The 18,389-nt window shown below is 46.1% G+C and overlaps 1 protein-coding gene across 1 annotated transcript in view; it reads right to left on the bottom strand.

The window, feature by feature from the left end:
- LOC124805498 (protein O-mannosyl-transferase TMTC2-like) overlaps nucleotides 1-18,389 on the bottom strand; it is a 941,575-nt gene that overhangs the window by 475,002 nt on the left and 448,184 nt on the right. The window contains exon 10 of the mRNA XM_047266062.1: nucleotides 16,281-16,366. Coding sequence (XP_047122018.1) covers nucleotides 16,281-16,366 — 86 coding nt within the window. The remainder of the gene's footprint in view (nucleotides 1-16,280; nucleotides 16,367-18,389) is intronic.

The raw sequence follows: 18,389 nt of genomic DNA, 5'->3' as shown, positions 1-18,389 counted from the left end.
TTGCCGTCTTCGGAATTGTGTGGATGATGCTTTTCCGAAAGTCAGATGGTATATCGCCAGACTCATATATTCTACACACCAACGTGAATAGTCGTTTTGTTGTCACTTCCCCCAACGATTTTAGAAATTCTGATGGAATGTTATCTATCCCTTCTGCCTTATTTGACCGTAAGTCCTCCAAAGCTCTTTTAAATTCCGATTCTAATACTGGATCCCCTATCTCTTCTACATCGACTCCTGTTTCTTCTTCTATCACATCAGACAAATCTTCACCCTCATAGAGGCTTTCAATTTATTCTTTCCACCCATCTGCTCTCTCCTCTGCATTTAACAGTGGAATTCCCGTTGCACTCTTAATGGTACCACCGTTGCTTTTAATGTCACCAAAGGTTGTTTTGACTTTCCTGTATGCTGAGTCTGTCCTTCCGACAATCATATCTTTTTCGATGTCTTCATATTTTTCCTGCACCCATTTCGTCTTAGCTTCCCTGCACTTCCTATTTATTTCATTCCTCAGCGACTTGTATTTCTCTATTCCTGAGTTTCCCGGAACATGTTTGTACTTCCTCCTTTCATCAATCAGCTTAAGTATTTCTTCTGTTACCCATGGTTTCTTCGCAGCTACCTTCTTTGTACCTATGTTTTCCTTCCCAACTTCTGTGATGGCCCTTTTTAGAGATGTCCATTCCTCTTCAACTGTACTGCCTACTGCGCTATTCCTTATTGCTGTATATATAGCGTTAGAGAACTTCAAACGTATCTCGTCATTCCTTAGTTCTTCCGTATCCCACTTCTTTGCGTATTGATTCTTCCTGACTAATGTCTTGAACTTCAGCCTACTCTTCATCACTACTATATTGTGATCTGAATCTATATCTGCTCCTCCGCCCTCTTTGACAAGGCCGTTGGCAGAATGAGGCTGACTTCTTATGCCGGAAGTCTTCGGCCGCCAATGCTGATTATTTATCAAAATTTTGGCAGTGGCGGGGATCGAACAGACGCTACCCTTTTTTTTTTTTTTTTCTTTTCTTTTACGCGCCGCACAAGGTTTGATCTCATAACCTTTCACTTGGCAGCCCAACACTTTTCAAAAGAAAACAAAGACTCCAATTCTACTGGTTTCTCCGTCCAGTAAACAAAAATGAGTCTCCTTCGTCTTGTTGGCGAAGAAGCAATCTTTTGGAACAAAAAAAGTTTCTCAAAGCCAAAATCAAATTTATTTTCCCTTTAAGAACAAATTATGAGGAATAAATAAGGAAAAGCTTTTTAAGTCGTCGTGCGACTTGTAGTTAAAGTCCAGTTCTTACAGGAGCTCCTGAAGTGTATCCGCCTACAGCATGCCAGCTCGTCCAAACGTGTCTTCTCATGGCGTAGGCGTGGGTTCTGGGTAGCAGATCTATTCAGTTCGGTTCGGTTTATACAGTTTTCAGCTTCTCAGGGCTTGGACGTTCCAGCTACTAGGTGGGTCATCGAAAGTGCTCCGTAAGAAATTGGAAAAATATTGCTTATAGCGTGGGTTGCGTATCAGGACGCAGTGTCGTTCATTGAGGTAAGTCCAATATCCTAGCGTAGACTTGTCGCCAGAAGTAAAAAGATAGCGGATCATGTGGCCACAGATCCAATTCACAGAGTGAGTTTTGGCGGAGGGGTAGAAAGTCTTATCGGGGTGCAAAAGCATGTGGACGTCGATCTGAGCCGGTGTCTGGCGAGTAAGAAACGCCAAAATTCGCCGCGCAAATGTCCAGACGTCGAACGCTGTGCCACAGTGGAACCGGTGGATATCCGTGTCATCCACTCCACAGTGGGTGCAGAGGGATGAATCGGCGAGATGGATGCGCTGCAGACGATCTCGGTTAACTTGTTTGCCATTCACGGTTATGTACCACGCTGATTGAACGTCTGATTCGAGAAAACGCGCATGGATCGCCTTCCATATGTGTCGCCACACGTACTGTGGATACTTACGTTCGATGGGGTTGGACGGGCGGCACTGTTGTAACAATTCGGATACTGTTTTCGTGAGGTACAAACGTGGAAGTGGTAAGGACCGGTAGATATAACTGAACTCCAGGAAAAATCGTTGGATGTAATAAAAGGGGGTTGGAATGGTCGATACCAGTACTGGGGCGGACAAGGAGGCCGGTGCAAAGTTGTGAAGCAGGAGGCTAGTAAGGCTCTGCGGGCAACGATGCCAAAGTTTTAGTTGGGAGCTGACGTATAGTGCCTTGACACGAGTCGGCACGTGGATGAGTCCCACCCCGCCACGATCTCGTGGCAGTGCAAGGGATTCATACTGCACCTTGAATAACATCCCCGAGCTGACGAAGGAGCCGAAAGCCATCAACAGTCGTCGCGCCAGGAGATTTGGGACTGGTAGTACTTGAGCCACGTGTGGTATACGGGAAGCATGATACATGTTCACGTATAGCGCGCGTTGGATAACGTCGAGAGCTCGTAGCCGGTGATCTGCGAGATTTGCTCTGATTGTCTGTAGCAAGCGTCTACCATTGATAGTCGCTGAGCGGCGCAGGTCTGCCGTGAAATCAAGTCCAAGACACCGTATGGTGGCGGCGGCGGCACTGAGGGGGGCGGCGCATCTCTCCGGCAAGCCCTCACCAATGAGCAGGACCTTGGATTTGGACACGTTGAGGCAGCTCCACGACGCGTCTCCGTAAGTCGCCACCCATGTCAGTGCTGCTCGTACTTCATCTTCACTGCGCAGATATAGTACTATGTCGTCTGCGTAGGCTGTACAACAAAAACGGTGGCCTTGCACAGCCATGCCTTCCAAACGTTGGCGCATGCCCTGGAGCAGGGGTTCCAAGGCGAAAGCATACAAAATCGTGGAAAGAGGGCATCCTTGTCGTACAGATCGTGCGATGACCAGGGATGGTGTAAGACGACCATTGTACATGATTTTAGAGGTTGCACTACTCAACAGGCGCATAACCACTGTGACAATACCGCCAGGAAAACCCATATGCTGAAGAACTGTCCGTAAATAGAAGTGGTCAACACGGTCGAAAGCCTGGCTAAAGTCCAGTGATGCCAAGGCGCCAGGGAGACGCTGATGATGCGCTAATGCTATCATGTCTCTGTAACAGCAAAGGGCCATACGGATGTTGTTGTCGCCTCCTAGGGAAGTCTGGTCGCAGGATGTGACGCAACGTGCGACCCTCTTGAGTCGCGATGCCAGTAGCCGTGTGAATATTTTCATGTCGCTGTTGAGCAAAGTAATTGGTCGATAGTCCTGGACCCTCGATAACCCGCGCGGTTTATGTACGGGGATAATAATTCCTTCCAGAAAGGCGCTCGGGACCACTGTCATCGGTGACATCAGCACTTGTGCGATTGTCGTCCACGTGGAATCCAACAAATAGTGAAAACTTTTATAAAATTCGATGGGTATAACGTCAGGTCCAGGAGATCTGTTATCGGAACCCGCCTTGATAGCGTCTACCACTTCATCTGTGGTTACGTCGTCTTGGAGGTCATGCACTGCATCCTCCGGAAGAGTGTTCGTAGTAAGCTGAGCGACTTCTGTGATCAGTGCTGCAGAATGCGGTACGGCTGCGTATAGCCCGGCAAAATGAGCATGGCGAGCACGACCGATGCTTTGTTGGGTGTCGTGCCGGCGCCCTTCCACATCAGTGAGTACTCGGATCTGAGCTCGTCGTCGTCGTTGTCGTTCCTGAAGGAGGTGGTACATCGACGGACGTTCTTGAGGGATACGATCAGAAGCATGAGAACGGACTACAGTTCCTTCAAAGTAACGCTGCATAATCAAGGAGATCTGCGCCTTCGTGCGATGGACCGTCGACTGCCGGGCTGGCGAGAAAGGCATCGTCGTACAGTCACGTAGTATGGTGTAGTAGAAGTGCAGGGTATTAGTTTGCCACGCCTTAAATTCCTTCCCATAACTCATCAGTGTCTTCCTGAGGGTCGGCTTTGCACAGGAGAGCCACCATGATAAGGTGGAGTCATAGGCTTCTCGACGATGGCGGCAGCGTGCCCACGCTTCTTCGACCATACGGCGACAGTCTGAGGAGGTCAGGTGAGCGACATTGAGTTCCCACAGACCACGACTATGCCACACTCGCTGTCGGGCGAGAGTGACGTCACAGAGGTACGCATCATGGTCTGAAAAGGCCAAAGGCCAGACTTCCGCAGGACGTGTGCCATCAGCAAGAGAGCGAGTAACGTAGATGCGATCTGTGCGGCTTGACGAGTGAGAGGTGTAGAGTTTATAGCCCGGTTCAATTCCGTGGAGCGTCTTCCAAGTGTCAACAAGTCGTAGACGGTCGATGACCACTGAGAGAGATGCACAAGGTGAATATCGCGGGAGTTGGTCCGTGGGCTCTTGTGTCGAGTTAAAATCCCCACCGAGTACCAAATCGTCCTGCGGACATGTGAAGAGGGGTAAGACGCTTTCGGCAAAAAAAGTTTGTCGGTCATGACGGCGGCCAGTGCCGGACGGAGCGTAGATATTAATAATACGCACGCCGAACAGTGTCAGGGCCATACCTCGCGCAGTGGGGAGGTAGAGGACGTCCTCTGCAGGGAGTCCGTCGCGTAGCAGGATGGCGACGCCGCTACCGGTATCGGATGCGGGGGAAACATGGGCGTTGTATCCGGTGGGAACTAGGAAGTCAGCCACAAACACCTCTTGTAAGAGTGCTATATCCACATCCGCAGAGTAAATAGTGTCTCTGAACATGGCCAGTTTATGGGGGGCACGAATGGTGGCAAGATTCATCGTGGCGATACGATATTGCTGTGTACGGCCACCCTCAGTATTTGCAGAACGTGCGGTAGATGTAGCCGGCAGGTGGAGACCCGCCGGTGGTCCCGCCGTGGTGATAATTACTGGCGGGGCGCCAGCCCCAGTGTCGCCGAGGTGGACTCCAGTGCAGACACGCTGGCAGTCTGTTCCACTTCTTCTTCAACGTCATCGACCCAGGAAGCTGACGACGTGGACAGGTGACAGTCACGTACTTCCGGAACGGGTGTTGTGGATTCCGCAACATGAGTGGCAGGAGGACCGCCGTCATCATTCGTTGACAACGGCGAGGACACGTCCCTGGCTGGGAGAGTAGGCGTCACAGGAGGGGCGCCTGTTGCTGCCACATCGCGTGATTGGACGCAATGTGGGAGATCACCGTCAGACATCTGGTCGACATCTCGTGGGGCCGTCTGAGATAGGGCTTCATCTGAAGGCGTTCGTCGTCGTTTCCTGTGTTTGCGAGGCGACCGCTGTTTTCGGATGTGACCTTCTGAATCAGAATGTGGTCGCCCGTCGTCTGACGCCGAACCCGTCTGGACAAAGGCAGACGTCGGCACGACACCGAGGTCGACGTCCATGGTTCCAACAGGAACATCGGTTTCGGTCTGCAAACCGGACGTTACTGAAGCGAGCACTGGAGGCGACGCCGTGCTTGTGTCCTCGGCGCGGTGTGCTGCGGCGGGTGGCGTTGACGATACTGCTGGCGCAATCGAGATCGGTACGACGGGGTCCTGTGCAACCTTGGCGTAGGTGATGGGTAAGGACGTGACCGTCGAAGCCTGGGTCTCTTCACGTAACGGCGTCTGTATTAAACGGCGGTGTAAGCATTCGGAACGTACATGTCCCTCCTGGCCACATCCTGCGCACGTTCGTGGCTGTCCATCATACATGACGATGGCCCTCACACCGCCAATCAGCAGGTACGATGGGACATGTTTCGTCAGCTCAATTTTTATTTGCCGGACGCCATTTAATACGGGGTAGGTCGTAAATGTTTGCCACTTCTCCGCGACGTGACCCAAGACGGTGCCATATGGTTGGAAAGCGGCAATGACCGCATCCTGAGGCACCTCGAACGGGAGCTCAAACACCCCCAATGTCCGGAGACCGAATCCAGCATGGGCGACCGTCACAGCTCCCATATGTCCATCAGAGTGTTTAAATTTCAGGCCGGTGGCATGACGGTGAATTATGTCATTGCAAATTTCCTCCGTCGACATCTTGATGTAGACAACACTTCCAGTGATGGAAAAATGTATGCCAATTACGTCCTGGGGGTTCAAACGTAGATCCTCACGCAGGAACTGTTCGACTTCGAAAGCTCTGGGTCGAGGATGTTCGGCCTGAAACGTTACTTTGATCGTTGCACGGCGGTACGAGTGCGCCATGGTGTACTTTAGTACTAGACTCGATAGACACAAACACCGCGACGCGGAAGTAAACACCACCGAGAGCGGAGCGTAGGACGGCGCGCGGAGCAGCTCCGCACGCTAGCACGGCTGAGAGCCGACCCCCCTAGACCACGGGTACCTCTGTGTGGGTTACTGGCACTGAGGTCGTCGTTTGAGTATATAGGCCAAGCGAAATGTACGATATCAATTGTTTAGCTTTTTTTGCTTGTCGATCATTGAAAATTTTGTGTGCTTGATTTTTAGGTTAATTTTTGTTTTACAATGGTGCTGTTATTGTTATTGTCCCATTTATAATTCGCCCCGCCCAAAATCCATACTTCCCATAGTTGTCCTGTTACATTCAGTTTTTCACTGGAGTTAAATATTTCTCGTGATTCTTATGATCGTTCGCTGGCGTATTTAGCGACGTCATGGTCACCATCTTGGCCATGCTTGAAAGACGGATGTACGCCATCTTGATGACGTCACGAGTCAAAGCAGACTGGTGGCATCGCAACTTTCGGTTTTTGACATTGGGAGCATTCATAACACCGATAAAACGCTGGTCACAAGTAAACAAACACAAAGTTGTCTGTCAATATAGTACCTCATATAATGACTCTTGCCCACTCCCTCCCCTCCAATAACATTTTCAAGTCGGCGCCTCTGATTAACACCCTGCTAGCATACAAACACCAGCAAGCAGCATTAACAGGTAGCCGACAGCTAATGCTCAGCTGCTACAGTAACTTTAAGCATGAAAATTGCCGCACGCCACCTTTCTCACCTGAACATACACTGTTCTGACGTTATGAACTAGGCACACAATTTCCAGTACATATTTTTCCTGTGTTGCAGTGGATGTGCTGCATTAAGTATAGAATTGAGGCTGAAATAACTAGACAGCCACGGATTATGAGTAATGTAGTATAAGATAGCATTCACTTAGTTAATATTAAATTTTTAAGTTCTTCGAAACTTGGTTATTCCAATAAAGCAGGGATTTCAGGTCATACATTCAGAGATGCATCCCTGTTATGATGTTTATCATCCTCAGGGTGTTACAAACTCCTTCTTTCTTGTACTGAAATTACAAGTTTCTCACAATTCGTATTTTGCGTGTGAGAATGTGGCACAATTCGGACGAAGAAAAGAGGTCTGAATTCTGTCGACCGTCGTCCGGTCTCTACGTTCGGTCGTTTGTATCGGTTGTACCGAAACAGCTCACGCACTGGCGCACCGATTTAAAAAGATTTGCCGTCAGCGGCCAATGTCGGTTACTGGCCGAATACCTCGATGTCGGTACAATGGTGAACGCAGCCCGACTTGTCACTGCAGGGCGTCGACCTTACTCCACAGCCTAGGTCAGTGCATGCAGCTGACTGCAGTCGCTGTTTTCTCCCAGAATCGATTGCAACAGGTGGTTCTCTGCGGCGGGACACCAGCGCCGGACAGGGGAATCCCCGTGGCGTAGCGTCGAAGGCAGCGTCGGGGAGTTGTTGATGTTCGCGCGAGTTACCCTTTACCCTGATGCGGCATGTGTCTGTTCACACACTGGATGACAGTGAACGACACCGGCTAGTCTAGAATTTATAAAGGCGACGCTCTTATGCAGCGTGATATTTAATTTGAGTGGGATTCGTACTGCGGGTTGTGCAGACGTAGTGTTCAATTTAACAATAGTTTGTTTACGCTCAAAGATTTCAATTAACAAAACAGATGCCACTTACGGTAAAACAATATGTTTCTCTGTAGCCTGAAACGCTGCAGTCATGCACTGTGCGGCTGGTCCCGGCGGGGGTTCGACTCCTTCCTCGGGCATGAGTGTGTGTGTTTGTCATTAGCATAATTTAGGTTAGGTAGTGTGTAAGCTTAGGGACTGATGACCTTAGCAGTTAAGTCCCATAAGATTTCACACACATTTGAACACTTGTAGCCTGAAAAAGAGTAAGTGGGACTCGAAAAACCAAACACAAAATACCCTTTTAACAACAACAGAACTAGTGAAATTTAGATCCAATTCGTTCTGTCCATACAACGGGCAAACAGGCAATAACACAACAATTTAAAATCTTTGGCTCTCTGCCATCTTTCTCCCTGACAACTGAAAAAACTAAGGATGCCGAAGAATACAGAAACTTATTTAAGATCAATAATAAAGCCACTAACTACACTTATCTCTACTATCAGTACTAACACTCGACAAATACGACACCAGCAACCACAACGCTACCGATCTAACCGCACACATGTCTCAGCAAAAGTCACCAATTATTTGTATGAAGTTTCATGCACACAAGCCAATAGCAAAACAAAGCAAAAACCAACAAATGTTGTTTATTTCATTACAAAACAGCAACCAGTCGCTTTGCTGTGTATTTTTATTGAAGCTAATCCGAATTTTGGGCTTTCTCTCATCTTCATAACTCTGATATATAGTTGAAGCTTTAGCCTCTACGTAGTGACAACATCGAGAGCAAATTGCATGCTATAGCTGTCCTGTGCAAAATAAAAACTTTGTTTAGCTATCAAAATCCGCGAGTTGTATATTTACGACAAACTGATTTATGGATGTACTTACTTTCTACTCTGCTTGTTGTTACTTCGATTTACCATTTATGCATGTGGCGCAGATATATTTTTTACTTCGATTTTGCACAAAAATGGCCCAGTATCCGCCCTGTTGGTAACTGACATCTTTGTTTACATCTGAGAAATACATCTGTGGTCAAACCTTACAGGTTCTGCTATGGTCAGAGTTATATTTGACTTACAGGTTCTGTATGTCTAAAAAGAACTGAAACTGTTTGGCATGAATGTTATTGCATGAGTACGTTAGTAGCTTTTTAACTAGATTATTTGGAATATTAGAAAAGTAATAATAATGCGGTACATTTTATATAGAACAATTAATGTTATGTACATACTTTCTTTTCTCGCAATATGGATGACATTTATAAATAATGGAGACAGAACAACAGATTTCCAGTATGTAGAACTATTTTGTGCAGTGGATGAGCTCACAATGGGATATGTTTCTCTATGAATGTGCTTAGTATGTTGTATCAGGAAATTATGGAAATTCCTTAGAAAAAAATTGTTTGGAAACTCTGTTTGGTCATTTAGGTGTCATTTGAGGACGCACATTTCCGAGATCAAATTTCGATTTCTTCAAATAAACTCAGTCTTGTTTCTTTGTTGGCCAGGCGGAGTATTTGTAAGTTGTGAGCTGAGTATGTCACTTGATGTTCATCTAGAGCTACATATACAGAAAGTGTTGGACATCCGTGTGTTCCCGAAATCGTATGTTGGAATTTCCTCCTGCTTTGCCAGTGTATATCTTTGAGCATGAATTGCAGTTCAGTTTGTATACTGCCGATCGACTGTACAGCTTGTTGTTATTTTTAATACTGTAAGTGGCTTCGTCCTCAATTTTTTTATTTGTATGAAAAATGGTTCTGATATTTATTCCTCGTTTTCCTAAGAAATGCAGGCTGACATACTTTTCTGTTAGCTGTGATGTCTCGTTATTTAGTGTTGGTTTGTTTGTGTGGTTGGCTATGTGAGAATTTATTGTACCATTTACCTCATCAGTTAGTTTTGGACTGTAGCCATTATTGTAAGCAATTGCTTTAAAGGTATTTAGTTCACCACTTTGGTCGTCTGCTTCTAATGGGAATTTGTGCTTTGCTCTTTATGAAGCCATTTTGTACTTAACTGGGTGTCATGAGGTTCTACTGATTGTTTCATCTGTGTACGTTGATTTCCTGTATACTGGAAATTTATCTCTGTAGTTGGAACTACCTGCGGAGAGATCCAGGAAATTCAAACCTTTGAGTGTCTGGTGTTAAACAATGACGATGAGATTTAATTTAATACAGGGTGCCACACGGGAGACGGACGGTTTTGAACTGCGTACTTCTGAGGGCGCGGTGGTGGGAGGTGGTCGTGGTGGGGATAGTTCTGATCCACACAAGACGCCATTTCATTTACTCAGTCACTACGGAGCAGTGGGACTTGCAACGTCGAGTGTTTGTCTACGACAGTTTCGTGAAAAGTAGTGAGTCTATTATTGCTACACAGCGATTGTTTCGACCGCGGTTTAATGTCGGTCGACATGGAGCTGTTACAAACCGTAACACAATCCTCAGATGGGTGGAAAACTTCAGATCAACTGGAAACATACTGGATAAGAAGCATCCTGGTCCGAGATGCAAAGTAACGACACCAGAAAATATTGAAAGGGTAAGGCAAGCGGCAGTCAGAAGCCCAGGACGGTCATCTAGACGTCATGGTAGTGAGTTACGAATCAGTCGTGAATCGGTTAGACGAATTTTGCATTAAGAGCTAAAATTCCAGCCCTAAAAAATGTTCATTGTCCAACAACTTAAGGAAACTGATTTTTCTGTACGAGAAGACTTCGCTTATAGAATGCAAGTGATTTTGGGATCGAATGAAAATGAAATTTTATTGATGAGCGATGAAGCTCATTTTCATTTAAACGGGACCGTGAATAAGCAAAACCTACGTTACTGGGCTCCAGAGCATCCACACCTTATCCACCAGCATCCTCTACACTCAGAAAATGTAACAGTCTGGTGTGCTCTTGGCTCTGTTGGCATTATTGGACCTTATTTTCTTGAAGAGAATGGGGCCACAGTTACTGTTAATTCGGTACGTTACATTCGTATGCTTGAAACATTCTTGAAATCAGAACTAAGAAGACGACGAATCCATTTAAAACGCGTTTGGTTCCAGCAGGATGGGGCAACATCGCACACCGCAAACACTTCAATGACAGTTCTTAGATGCGTTTCCTGGTCACATTATCTCACGTAATGTTCCTTGGCCTCCCAGGTCTCCCGATTTGTCAGTATGTGACTTTTTTCTGTGTGGGTACCTTAAGAACTGTGTCTATAACCACAAACCACGAAATTTGGACGAGTTGAAGAATGCAACCATTCAATAAATTGCTGCCATCCCTGCAGAGATTTTAGTCCGTGCGATGGAGAATTTTGAGAAGAGACTTGAGTCCTGCATTCGAAATGATGGACATCACGTTGACGACATTATTTTTCACAAATAACTTTATTAACTAAAATGGCAAATAATGAGCTTTGACTTTGTGTAAATAAACAGGCATTAATTTTAAAGTTGGCTGAGTATTATTTCATTAAAAACAGTCCGTCTCCCGTCTGTCACCTTGTACTAACAGCCGTTATATTGATATTGTTTTATTAGGCAACCTGTTTCGACTTTCCAATCACGTCATCTTCGGGCCTGGCGCATGAATGACACCAAGTACCATTCGTGCAAGGCACAAATACTCGTATCTGGTTCTGCAGATATCCGAACTTCCTGAGCATCTACGGAACCCTGTCTTATACATGCACGAGTACATCCTTGGTGTCATTCATGCGGCAAGCATGATGATGACGTGACTAGAAAGTCGAAATTGGTTGCCTAATAAAACATTATCAATATAACGGCTGTTGGTATAGTATTAGACCATTCCATCGACCAGCCACTGTGCCATGCTCCTGAACCCAGAATGGAGCTACATTTAATGAAGAAGACGTTCTGTTTCATTTTATTGATTTCTTTTGCGAGGTCCTCTGTTGTGCCATTAGGCAGCTCCCCGTAGCCAGGCCATCTTTCTTAACCAGCAATCACAGACTTCCATTCAGCAAGTTGTTTACATGTGGCTACACGCACATAACACAGTGGACCGCTTCAAACACAAGGCTAGCAGGATTCCCCATTAACTGCAAAAGCACTCAGGTCGTGCTCATTGTGATCTGCCAAAGCCGTTACTTCGCATCGACCGAAGTGCTCTTTGTGCGACCAGAAGGGACAACAACTGCTCCAAGCCTACACCGCAGCATGCTGACCGTCGCCTCGTCTGGTAATCGTTCCTCACCCCAGCTCTCCGAGTCCCTTAGACTTGCCTCCACCAATAACTATCTTCTTCCCGTCCCCCCAGAAACTTACTCCGATATGGTCTCTTCCAGCTCGTCTGGCTTGCAGCCCTAGACTTCAGGTCACTGCCCGTGTGCATGCACAGTCTAGGCCACCAGTGTCGGCTGCCGCCACAGCTCTCCGCGTCACCACTGAGTGCCGACGACGCGTCGCACGCACCAACCGCTGACACGACTCTGGCTTCCGAGAGATGCTGCTCGTTCCAGTACCTCCGGCTGACTGCACGCCACCATCCGCGCCTGTCTACCCCTCCGCTCCTTTCGCCCTCTCGCGGCAGAAGTGCAACACATGAATCTCTGAGGTAGATTTCTCGACCTTACTGTTCGACTCAGCATAACTGATACTGCTAAGTTACATTTTTTTTCTTAAATAGAACTACACAGTCTGTAGTCTCTCTTTCTAACTTTAAGGGTTTCATATGCGTAAGTCTCAGTTACTAACCACGAGGTCTAAAGCGAGCAAGCACCCTGTGGTAGCCTCTCTGTTTTACACTCTGACATCGTTCCGGTCAGACAAAAAAATGGTTGAAATGACTCTGAGCACTATGGGACTTAACTTGTGAGGTCATCAGTCCCATAGAACTTAGAACTACTTAAACCTAACCAACCTAAGGACATCATACACATTCATGCCCGGGGCAGGTTTCGAACCTGCCACCGTAGCGGTCGCGCGGTTCCAGACTGTAACGCCTAGAACCGCTCGGCATCTCCGGCCGGCCTAGTCAGACAGGAGGTCTGACTTGCTAGACCACTCCTGCGCACAACTGGAAGTTGGAGTATACGATATTTCTACAGAGACTCAGGCGGGCAAGTGGTCCAAATTTCGGAAAAAATAAAAAAAGCTAATTGATTCGGTACCTGAAACCTGGAACAACGACACACGCCATACTACATACAGAAATTTATCTAAATACGCGGCAGCATCGACAGAAACAGAATTAAATGATTATTAGCTTTTTCCATATACATTGAAGAGTCAAAGAAACTAGTACACCTGCCTAATATCGTATTGGGCTCCGGAGAGCACGCAGAAGTGCCGCAACACGGCGTGGCATAGACTTGACTAAAATCTGAAGTAGTGCACGAGGGAATTGACGCCATGACTCCGGCAGAGCTCTCCATAAACCGGTAACAGTGCGAGGGGTTGGAGATCTCTTCTGAATAGCAAGTTGCGAGGCATCCCAGATGTGCTCAATAATGTTCATGGATGGGGAGTATGGTGGCCAGCGGAAGTGTTTAAACTCAGAAGAGTATTCCTGGAGCCACTCAGTAGAAATTCTGGACGTGTGGGGTGTCGCATTGTCGTGCTAGAATTGCCCAAGTCCGTCGGAATGTACAATGGACATTAATGGATGCAGGTGGTCAGACAGTATGCTAACGTACGTGTCACCTATCAGAGTCGTATCAGAGGTCCCATATCACTTCTAATGCACACGCCCCACACCGTTAAAGGACCTCCACCAGCTTGAACAGTCGCCTGCTGACATGCAGAGTCTATGGATTCATGATGTTGTTACCATACCCGTACACGTCCATCCGCTCGACAGAATTTGAAAGAAGACTCGTCCGACCAAGCAACATGTTTCCCGCCATCAACACTCCAATGTCGGTGTTGACGGGCCCAGGCGAGACGTAAATTTTTGTGTCGTGCAGTCATGGAGGCTACACGAGTGGGCCTTCGGCTCCGAAAGCTCATATCGATGATGTTTCGTTGATGGCCCAGCATTGGAATCTGCAACAATTTTTGGAAGGGTTGCACTTCTGTCGCGTTGAACGACCCTCTTCAGTCGTTGTTGGTCCCGTTCTTGTAGGATCTTTTTCGGCCGGAGCGATGTCGGAGATTTGATATTTTACCCGATTCTTGATATTCACGTTGCACTCGTGAAATAATCGTACGGGAAATCCCCACTTCAGAGCTACCTCGGAGATGCTGTGTCCCATCGCTCGTGCGCCGACTGTAACACCACGTTCAGACTCACTGACATGTTCATAACCTGCCATGGTAGCAGCAGTAACCGATCTAACGACTGCGCCAGACACTTGTTGCGTTATATAGGCGTTGCCGACCGCAGCTCGCTATTCTGCCTGTTTACGTACCTCTGTATTTGAATATGCATGTCTATATCAGTTTCTTTTGTGCTTCAGTGTATACTTGTGTGTGTGTGTGTGTGTGTGTGTGTGTGTGTGTGTGTGTGTGTGTGTGATCGTAAACGCATACATCTATAATACTTATTACAACAAGAATTTTGTTGTGTACAGTATAGTTCAATTAATGTAACTGAAGGGTTTAGAGTAGAAGTGACGTTTCAGGAGAGAGTGATGTAAGCCAACATCCGTTAAGCTTAAGTGTGGGTCAGTTCCGAGTAGAATAAGTACATGCGATTGCCTGCATAGTTCTGCACTCTCTGAAGTTGAAGTTTAGGTTCTAAGTGAATGCCTGAACTTCTTTTGGAATAGCAGTATATGGGAAATGCCGTTCAAAAGGAGATTTGCTGCTGTCTTTAATGAAGCTTCAGGTATACGTTTTTTAAAGTAGTGCAATAGCCTAATGCGTATGCTTTTGAAATTACTTATAGCAATATTTAATGCTCATCTAAATAGACCCAGTTTTGAAATAGTGGAGACAAAATAAGAAGATTGACACAACGGATCACAAGTTCCTTCAACCTGTCCATATGTAATTGAAGTGTGATAATGCAAAAAAAAACACTGAAATTCTTACTTCTTACCCAAGGCACGATGCAAGCAGCAAAGAAGATTAGCGTAGAGTTTTCAGTAGTGGAGCCAAAAACAGAATACTTTCTGTCAGTAAAAGTCATGGATGACACAGCAGAGGACAATGTTGCTAAAGGCATTCAATGAGGAATATAACTAGGACAACAATCAGCAAACAAAATCCTCTAACAGTGCAGTTCAAGTTTCCACTAATCTGTGATCTTGCATTTACTGAAGGAACAATATTGGCCGCCATCAATGCCTCTTCTGTAGCCTGTGCAACACGATGAGTATGAAATAAAATCTGAGAGGTGGAAAAATCTTCAGGAAATAAAGAACTACATCCCTAGACTTCATTTTTGGTTCTATAACAATATATCCCACACCCAGATAGCAGTTATGATGGGCGCAAGAAGAGAGAGTGGACAAAGAAGAGGACGTGGTAGAACAATCAGACGAGAAAGGCTGAAAATGCACAAGACACTGGTTCAGCTTGTGTTTCCCCAGGAAGGACATTCTTCGGGAGATACCACAGGAGGAAATGATTATAATATTATACTTAAGGCACTGACTGTGTGTTGATTGTAGAAAGTGACAAAAGAGTAATCTCTCGTACGTGTTGGAACCATACCAATATATTTTAGTTTTGGTATTTTTATTTTTACATATGTATTGTTTTTCAGATTTTGATATTAATTTTTTGTAAACGAACATGTGTTGCTGAGCATAATGTGTGTTGTACTAAAAACATCTTCAGAATAAAGCACAATAAAGGAAATGTTTTCGTTCTTGTTCCTGTTTTCCTGTAAAAGTTATAGGAAACAATGAGTAGAAGTATTTTTAATATATTATTAAAAAACACCGCAGAAACACTACAGTCTCGAATCGTACCTACTAGTAGGTAGGGGCTAACTGGCCGTCATAAAAAAATTGATGTTTCGGTAGTAGCCACTTAAATTTGACAGCCATTTACTCAGTTAGCTTCAGCAAGCACTTGTACCCCTTGTAATCTCAGACCCTCAAACATATCCTTCCACAAGCTTAGAATGAAAAATTGTATATATCATAATTATAACTATGCAGGTATTAGGCCTGTATAAAATAATAACACATCATATTGGAGGACCATTTAATAAAACTCTAGGAAGTTAGAGGGTGTCGAAATCGTAAACATTTGGAATGGGATTTCCAGTTCCACCGTTTCCTTCCCAGCCATGAGAAACCTCCATATAACTTTGATCACAGCTGGGGGTTAGAAACTGTTTCCAATTCATGACCCAGGTAGAAGATGAAATCCTAGTAAATGTGAAACCCTACTTGTTTATGAGCATACAAACCGCACTCGATGACTTACCCTAAGTGTGTAATATGTATGCACTTTCTTTATTTACAGAGAGTGTGCAGCTGACTTACCTGCGAGGCTAGGCCGGAAGCTTATGGCAGTCTGGTAGCTTTGTGCAGCCTCCTCCAGCCGCTGCTGCGACTGTAGCAACACGCCCCTGCAACACCAGCACGGTTATGGTACGGTGTATACAGCCAGGCTACAACACACTCCACGGGAATAACAAAACTATCAGATACACGTGGTAAAACAGTGACGGCAGAGGCAGGCGTAGGGGAGATCTACAGGGAAAACGCCTATGTACAGGATGTTTCAAAACTCGACAGCAAAACTTCACGAATGGCTTTCTCACATAACAAGAAGAAAAAAGTCCAGTAAACATTGGCTCTAAAATGCATACCTTAAGAGCTATGTATAAATTAGACTGTATGGATGTAAGCTTGTATGTTTGTTTGGGATCTCCTCCTAAACCACTAGATCGATTACAGTTTGCGACAAAAACAGCAAACTTCACGACTGCCAGCGCTGTGTGATTCCTAGTGTCGTAGCTCCAATAGGAGCAGAGATACGGATAAAAACGTGTTTTCTCAATCTCTGTCATATAGGCTGCCTGCACGGGAGGCATATTGGGTAGTTATACACGCATCAAAAAACGTTTTGCATCACCTCTGTTCCAACAGTTCCGGAACCCGTACACAAAACGGAATATAGATCAACATAAACATCATTTCCGCCCATTTTCTTGCTCCACACATAGCATGTTGTGCCGCCATATAGCGAGACCATCAGAGGTGGTGGGCAGGATTGCTGTACACACCGGCAGGTCTACTACACGCTAGCATGTCCTCTTGCGTTGATGCATGCCTGTATTCGTCGTGGCGTACTATCCACAAATTCATCAAGGCACTGTTGGTCCAGATTGTCCCACTCCGCAACGGCGATTCGGCGTAGATCCCTCAGAGTGGTTGGTGGGTCACGTCGTCCATAAACAGCCCCTTTCAATCGATCCCAGGCATGATCGATAGGGTTCATGTCTGGAGAACATTCTGGTCACTAGTCGAGCGATATCGTTATCCTGAAGAAAGTCATTCGCAAGATGTGAACGATGGGGGCGCGAATTGTCGTTCATGAAGACAAATGCGTCGCCAATACGCTGCCGATATGTTGCACTATCGGTCGGAAAATGTCATTCACGTATCGTACAGACGTTACGGCGCCTTCCATAACTACCAGCGGCGTACGATGTTCCCACATAATGCCACCCCAAAACAGCAGCAAACCTCCACCTTGCTGCCTTCGCTGGACAGTGTGTCTAAGGCGTTCAACCTGAGCGGGTTACCTCCGAACACGTCTCTGACGATTGTCTGATTGAAGGCATGTGTGACACTCATAGGTGAAGAGAACGTGATGCCATCCCGAGCGGTCCATTGGGCATGTTGTTTCGCCCATCTGTAGTGCGCTTCATGGTGCCATGTTTGTCTGGCCATGGACTTCGGGGCTGAAGTTGCGCATCATGCAGCCTATTTCACACAGTTTGAGTCGTAACACGACGTCCTGTGGCTGCACAAAAAAATTATTCAACATGGTGGTACTGCTGCTATAGTTTCGCCGAGCCACAATCGAAGCATCTTGGATGTGGTGCTAAAAAGGAACGATGAAAAAAGGTTACTATTAGAAATGAAGAGGTTCTCCGCAGAATCGCCGAGGAGGGGAACAATTGGATAACATTGACAAGTTTAGGCATGTTTAATAACATATAACTTCCGTGGTACATGAAGGAGTCATAGATGGTAGGGGTACAGAAAACTGGTATGTTTCCAACAAATACACTACTGGCCACTAAAATTGCTACACCACGAAGATCACGTGCTACAGGCGCGAAATTAAACCGACAGGAAGAAGATGCTAGGATATGCAAATGATAGCTTTTCAGAGCATTCACACAAGGTTGACGCCGGTGGCGACACCTTCAACATGCTCACATGAGGAAAGTTTCCAACCTATTTCTCATACACAAACAGCAGTTCACCGGCTATGCCTGGTTGAAACGTTGTTGTGATGCCTCGTGTATGGAGGAGAAATACGTACCATCACGTTTCCGACTTTGATAAAGGTCGGATTGTAGCCTATCGCGATTGCGGTTTATCGTATCGCGACATTGCTGCTCGCGTTGGTCGAGA

The sequence above is a fragment of the Schistocerca piceifrons genome, chromosome 7 (genome assembly GCF_021461385.2).
Source record: "Schistocerca piceifrons isolate TAMUIC-IGC-003096 chromosome 7, iqSchPice1.1, whole genome shotgun sequence".
Taxonomy (NCBI): Eukaryota; Metazoa; Arthropoda; class Insecta; order Orthoptera; family Acrididae; genus Schistocerca; species Schistocerca piceifrons.
The sequence above is the reverse complement of the archived record's forward strand: the minus strand, read 5'-3'. Positions and strand labels throughout refer to the sequence as shown.